Raw genomic sequence first — 7500 nt, 5'->3', positions numbered from 1 at the left:
CTTTGTTTTTCTTTAGTTAACCCCACCTCATTTGTCTTTGTTTTTCTTTTGCCACACTAATCATTTCCCTTTGTTTTTCTGTAGTTAACCCCACTTCTCATTTCCCTTTGTTTTTCTTTAGTCAGTCCCACTTCTCATTTCCCTTTGTTTTTCTTAATTTGCCCTTTTTCTCATTTCCCTTTGTTTTTCTTTAGTTAACCCCACCTCATTTTTCTTTGTTTTTCTTTTGCCACACTAATCATTTCCCTTTGTTTTTCTGTAGTTAACCCCACTTCTCATTTCCCTTTGTTTTTCTTTAGTCAGTCCCACTTCTCATTTCCCTTTGTTTTTCTTTAGTCAGTCCCACTTCTCATTTCCCTTTATTTTTCTTAATTAGCCCCTTTTTCTCATTTCCTTTGATTTTCTGTAGTTAACCCCACTTCTCATTTCCCTTGGTTTTTCTTTAGTCAGTCCCACTTCTCATTTCCCTTTGTTTTTCTTAATTTACCCTTTTTCTCATTGCCCTTTGTTTTTCTTTAGTTAACCCCACTTCTCATTTCCCTTTGTTTTTCTTTAGTTAACCCCACTTAATTTCCGTTTGTTTTTCCTTAGCCCCACTTCTCATATCCCTTTGTTTTTCTTAATTTGCCCCTTTTCTCATTTCCCTTTGTTTTTATTTAGTCAGCCCCGCTTCTCATTTTCCTTTGTTTTTCCTTTGCCACACTTCTCATTTCTCTTTGTTTTTCTTTAGTTAACTCTCTTCTCATTCCCCTTTGTTTTTCTTAATTTGTCCCTTTTTCTCATTTCCCTTTGTTTTTCTTTAGTTAACCCCACCTCATTTTTCTTTGTTTTTCTTTTGCCACACTAATCATTTCCCTTTGTTTTTCTGTAGTTAACCCCACTTCTCGTTTCCCTTTGTTTTTCTTTAGTCAGTCCCACTTCTCATTTCCCTTTGTTTTTCTTAATTAACCCCTTTTTCTCATTTCCCCTTGTTTTTCTGTAGTTAACCCCACTTCTCATTTCCCTTTGTTTTTCTTTAGTCAGTTCCACTTCTCATTTCCCTTTGTTTTTCTTAATTAGCCCCTTTTTCTCATTTCCCTTTGTTTTTCTGTAGTTAACCCCACTTCTCATTTCCCTTTGTTTTTCTTTATTCAGTCCCACTTCTCATTTCCCTTTGTTTTCTTAATTTGCCCCTTTCTCATTTCCCCTTTTTCTCATTTCCCTTTGTTTTTCTTCAGTTAACCCCACTTCTCATTTCCCTTTGTTTTTCTTTAGTTAACCCCACTTCATTTCCCTTTGTTTTTCCTTAGCCCCACTTCTCATTTCCCTTTGTTTTTCTTAATTTGCCCCTTTTCTCATTTCCCTTTGTTTTTATTTAGTCAGCCCCACTTCTCATTTCCCTTTGTTTTTCTTAATTTGCCCCTTTTCTCATTTCACTTTGTTTTTATTTAGTCACCCCACTTCTCATTTTCCTTTGTTTTTCCTTTGCCACACTTCTCATTTCCCTTTGTTTTTCTTTAGTTAACTCCTCTTCTCATTCCCCTTTGTTTTTCTTAATTAGTCCCTTTTTCTCATTTCCCTTTGTTTTTCTTTAGTTAACCCCACCTCATTTCTCTTTGTTTTTCCCTTGCCACACTTAATCATTTCCCTTTGTTTTTCTGTAGTTAACCCCACTTCTCCTTTCCCTTTGTTTTTCTTTAGTCAGTCCCACTTCTCATTTCCCTTTGTTTTTCTTAATTAGCCCCTTTTTCTCATTTCCCTTTGTTTTTCTGTAGTTAACCCCACTTCTCATTTCCCTTTGTTTTTCTTTAGTTAACCCCACTTCCCATTTCCCTTTGTTTTTCTTTAGTTAACCCCCACCTCTCCATTACCTTTGTTTCTCCTTAGCCCACTTCTCATTTTCCTTTGTTTTTCTTTAGTTAACCCCACTTCTCATTTCCCTTTGTTTTTCTTTAGTTAACCCCACTTCATTTCCCTTTGTTTTTCTTTAGTTAACCCCACTTCTCATTTCCCTTTGTTTTTCTTTAGTTAACCCCACTTCCCATTTCCCTTTGTTTTTCTTTAGTTAACCCCCACCTCTCCATTACCTTTGTTTCTCCTTAGCCCCACTTCTCATTTTCCTTTGTTTTTCCTAAGCCCCACTTCTCATTTCCCTTTGTTTTTCTTTAGTTAACCCCACTTCTCATTCCCCTTTGTTTTTCTTTAGTTAACCCCACTTCCCATTTCCCTTTGTTTTTCTTTAGTTAACCCCCACCTCTCCATTACCTTTGTTTCTCCTTAGCCCCACTTCTCATTTTCCTTTGTTTTTCCTAACCCCACTTCTCATTTCCCTTTGTTTTACTTAATTAGCCCCACTTTTCATTTCCCTTTGTTTTTCTTTAGTTAACCTCGCTTGTCATTTGCCTTTTATTCACTAGTTAGCCCACACTTCTCATTCCCCTTTTTGGTTTTGGTTAGCCACACTTTTTTAAGGACCCTTTCTTTGAGGGAAGTATGATCCCAAATTATGGTCAGCCCCACCTTTTTCATTCATTTTTTTTTTGGGTGGGGGGAGGGTCATCCCACTTTTCTATTCCCTTTATTTGGGTAAGCCCCAATTTTTTATTTCCCTTTTCTGGCCAACCCCACTTTTGTACCCCCTTTCTGGTTAGCCTCACTTTTTTCATTCCTCTTCCATGGTCAGTCCCTTTTTTTTTTTTCATTTCAATTTCTGGGCGAACTTACTTTTTTTTTTTTTTGTCAGCTCCACCTTTTTCATTCCCAGTTTGGTTTTTGGTTAGTCCCACTTTTCACTTTTTTTTTTTTTTTTTGGTCAGCCCTACTTTTCATTCACATTTTTGGTCAGCCCCATTTTTATTGCCCCCTGTTAGCCTGCCCTACTTTTTTCCACTCCCCTATGTAATTAGCCCCAATTTTCATTCCCCTTTTTAGTTTACCTTACTTTATTCATTCCCCATTTTTTAGGCAGGCTTCTTTATCGCTTATTTTTGGTCAGTCTCACTCTTTTCCACTCCCCTTAGTAGTTAGCCCCACTTTTTCATTCCCCTCCTTGTGGTCAGCCCTATCTTTTTCATTGCCATTTTTGGTTAGTCTCACTAACTTTTCACTTCTTTGTTTGATCTGCCTTACTTTTTCATTCACATTTTTTGGTCAGCCCCACTTTTTTACTCCTTTTTAGTCAGCCCCTTTTTCATTCCCCTATTTAATCAGCCACATTTTTTATTCCCCCTTTTTTAGTCAGGCTGCCTTTTTCGCTCCTTTTTTGGTCTGCCTCACCCTTTTTCCATTTCCTTTTGTAGTTAGCCCCACTTTTTCTTTCCCCTTTATTTTGGTCAGCTCTATCTTTTTCATTACCCCCCCCCCCCTTTTTTTTTTTTTTTGGTCAGCCCTACCTTTTTCATTCCCATTATTTGGTCAGCCACACTTTCATTGCCCTCTTTAGTCAGCCCCTGTTTTATTCCCCTTACTTTGTCTACCCTACCTTTTTTTAGTCAGGATTTTTTTTTCTTTTTTCTTTTGCCAGCCCCACTTTTTTTTTCACTTTTGGTCAGTCTTACCTTTTTATTTCCCCTTTTTTTAGGAACCCCATTTTTTTTCATCCCTCCTTAGTGATCCGTGTCACTTTCATTGTCCTTTTTAAAGGGAGGCCTGGCCCACTTTTTCCATTGCCCCTTTATTTGGTCAGCCTCTCTTTGTCATTCGTAGCATTTGGGGTCAGGCCCACTTTTTCACTCCTATTTCCTTGATCAGACCCACTTAAATTTCCTCATTTTTTCAGTACCCATTTTGAAGGGATGTTTGGACCACATTTTTTCATCATATTTTTTGTGATGTCACACTTTTACATAACTATTTTTATTATCCTAATTTTTTTTCCCACTCCCCTTCCCTCCCCCCTATTTATTCTACCCCACTTTTCAATTCCCTTTTTGTGGGTCTGCCCATTTTTCATGTTATGCTTTTATATTCTGTTACTGCGTATATATCAATCCATGCTTTATCATGGATAGTTTATCCAATCTTTAATCTGATTTTTTCTATTAACAAGAATTTCATATCCTTTTATTGTTTTGATTACTCCTTGTCCGTCGTCACAAAGTTCTCATGTATAACTTTCCTACTATTTTTCACTAAACGTGAATTTTTTCCTTATTTGGTCCATTTTGATGGTGGTGTTTTTTTTTTTTTTTTTTTTTTTTTTTTTTTTTTTTTTTTTTTTTTTTTTATACAATTTCACCTGCCATCACCACACTCACCCCCTTTTTCGTTTTCCATCATCATTGAGACGCCCAACCTGTGACTCGGACCTCTTCTGAGCTGCCGATTTCTCTCACCGCAAATCTTCCTAGTTTCCTTGTCGACCTTTTCTCTCAGCCTGAACCTTTTCTCTCAGCCTCGCTTAATCTTGTCTAATGGCATCAGCGCAGCAGACCTGAATAGCTTTTCTTGTCTGGAAGAGACAAAGCCCTTTTTCACCTCGCTGAATTCGAGACAGATTTTCACTAATACTCTCGTTAACACTCCTTCAAACTTTTAAATTTTTTCGCATATCGATTAGGGGCCAATACCATATACAGTGTATATATATATATATATATATATATATATATATATATATATATATATATATATATATATATATATATATATATGTCTATATGTATGTATATGTAATAAATGTGTAGATATATTCAAATATGTGTATACATATACGTGTACACATACACCATTATATTCACGGACACACCCTCCCCTACATAATAAAAAGCAAGTGTCTGGCCATATATATATATATATATATATATATATATATATATATATATATATATATATATATATATATATATATGTGTGTGTCTTGACGTCATTGGCCGGTTTCGTGGACATTACCATGAAATTCCAGAAGTGGTAAATAGGTTCTACGTGAACTTTCAGTGTTACTAAAAGTGTTGTGTCTCAAGTGCGATTCTGTTAAGGATTTGATTGTGATTTACTTTGTTTGTGAGGTAATAGTTTACAACACCACGCTCTCCATTTACTCCCAAATAATGCAATCCTGCAGTTTTCATCTTCTTGCACAGTAATTAGGTGGTTATTTAAATTTTGGGAAAGCAATAATTAACAAGATATGTTGAGGAAGGGGGAAGGGGTTATAAAAAGAAAATAACTCGGTTTCCTCACTAAACGACTCGGAACTGACATGTCAACATAGTCAACCAAACAGAATTCGTGATGTCAGCGTACATAAACAGAAGTCCGTGATGCCAGCGTACATTTGATATACTGTATATTCAAAATATGCTTAGTTAAAAATGGATTAATTACTCAAAAGTGTCCATAAAATATGCAATTTACAAATAGTGACACTTTTGAGTAATCACTGAATTTTTGATTAAGTATATTTTGAATATACAGTGTATCAAATGTACGCTGGCATCACGAACTTCTATTTATGTACGCTGGCATCACGAATCCTTACTGAGAGAGAGAGAGAGAGAGAGAGAGAGAGAGAGAGAGAGAGAGAGAGAGAGAGAGAGAGAGAGAGAGGTAGTTATTGATTGTAATGATTGTTTGTAGTGAGAAAGACTGTTGGTAATAACTTGGTATTATTGAGGTTGTTTACTTTTTTATTCAAAATAAAGGAGCAGAAAAGTACAATTTTTTAGCCTTGCTTTTGAAAGTATGTTGTAAGTTTTTTGTTTATAAATGGTGTGACATTCATTTTTAAATTATTTCTACGTTGTCGATGAGTATATTCAGTCATAGCGCATTTCAACTTTGTATGGGGTAGTTATATGTACTGTATACTAGATACAAGAAGAGATTATCCTGAATTTTTCTAGCTTTGGAACCAAGAGATATTTCAATTGTGCCTCTTGGAGAATGTTAATCCCATGTTTTTTGAATAACACTTTCTCTTAAGATAGGTTATCTCTGTCTTTAGTAAGTGATAGTCTCATACAGAAGGAATGTATCTCTCCCCTCATGTTTTTGAGAGCTTCAGTTTGTCTTCAGATATTTTAATTATCACACTGTCTTACTGAAGTTGTAATGCTTTATCTACCTGCTTAGTTTTTATATCATGTAAGTGATAAATATTTTTTAAAAATCCTTCATCAGTTTCTTTCTCTTTATATTCCAGGGGGCCAGGGAGAGCTATGTGTTGTGGAAACTCCTTTGAAGACTCAGTATTTTACCCCAGTGGTCGAGACCTTGGCCCAGTGTCATGGATGCCGCTTTCCGGCTCACACCCCGACCTCACCCAAACACACACCTTCTGTAAGACAAGTTCATATTGTCCATGTGGAGGACCCGGAGGGCGGGGCTGTGGAGTTGGTCATGGAGGGGAGTAAATTTGACTCCAATAAGGAGCCAGCTGCTCAATCTCCTCCAGCTGGGAGATCTTCAAGAATTGCCCTTGTCCTCTTCTCCTCTAGGGAAAGAGGAGCGCCTGTTGTTTTTACAGTCACAGCTCAGGGTCTGGCCAATGATACTAAACATGTATTTTTGGTAGGTTTCGTGCTGTGTGTTCACATTTAATACATATATTTGTTATACTCGTTGCCTATGTTATAATGTATTCATTGTTTTGGTATATTTTGTGTTCAATGATTATAGTCATATGCTTATCTATTCTTTTTGATGCAAAGTAAAAAAAAAATTGAAATGCACAGCTTTGTGGTTAGAGCTTAAGCAGAATAGTGATACTACAGATTGTATAAATCAAGGTTTACTATAAAATTACTTTTTTTATATTATCGGCAGTGAAGAACTGTTTTTCAAAAGTTTGTCATATGAATCTAATGTATTTTTTTTTTTCACGTTTATTATTCAAATTTCCCAGGTCAGTGGTGACGACGAGGTGCGAGGTAGTAATTTGAGGTACAGCATCGCCCATAAACAGAGACCCACCAAGGAAAATCTAATATCAAGTATTGAACACAAATTTGGATTTGTATCTTCATACACCAGGGTCCCCAAAGCCAACAAGATTATTCTACAACTCCCTGCAGGTACTACTAAATATAAATGCTAGGTGATATTTTGAGTAAATAAAGAAGGTAAATATTGCTTTGTGTGCACTGTATATTTTCGAAAACAATTTCTGTATAAAGGATGAAATATATCCAGGTAATGACTGTTGTGGGAAGCATTCTTTTTATTTTGACAACAGGTGTATTGCAATCCTCGAGTAGCACCCAAGTCTAGAAGTTTTGTTGAATATTACTCATGGTATTATAGGAATATCCTGAAATACTTCAATCTTTTAAGTGTTTGGTTGAAATCATGTCACTTTTTCCTCTTATTTGCAGATGAAGAAACTGGCACAGGTTGTGACGTAGATGTTGCAGACCTTAGCCCCACAGCAAATTGTTTCATCTCAATAGAGCAGCCAGTTGATGGTTGTTACCATCATAACATGCTGGGTGAAAATGACAGGTGAGTTTAAAGCTCTTATCAGGCACATCCGACTGTATTATTTCTGTATCTTTGTGTGAAAAATATCTACATATAACCTAA

General features: G+C 36.0%; 1 protein-coding gene across 1 annotated transcript in view; it reads left to right on the top strand.

Moving 5' to 3' along the window:
* LOC137631073 (transforming growth factor beta receptor type 3-like) overlaps positions 1-7500 on the top strand; it is a 397216-nt gene that overhangs the window by 343971 nt on the left and 45745 nt on the right. Inside the window, 3 exon segments of the mRNA XM_068362679.1 lie at positions 6122-6489; positions 6824-6992; positions 7293-7419. Coding sequence (XP_068218780.1) covers positions 6122-6489; positions 6824-6992; positions 7293-7419 — 664 coding nt within the window.

Source organism: Palaemon carinicauda, chromosome 39, assembly GCF_036898095.1.
Source record: "Palaemon carinicauda isolate YSFRI2023 chromosome 39, ASM3689809v2, whole genome shotgun sequence".
NCBI classification, from domain to species: domain Eukaryota; kingdom Metazoa; phylum Arthropoda; class Malacostraca; order Decapoda; family Palaemonidae; genus Palaemon; species Palaemon carinicauda.
This window is presented reverse-complemented; position numbering and strand designations above follow the sequence as displayed.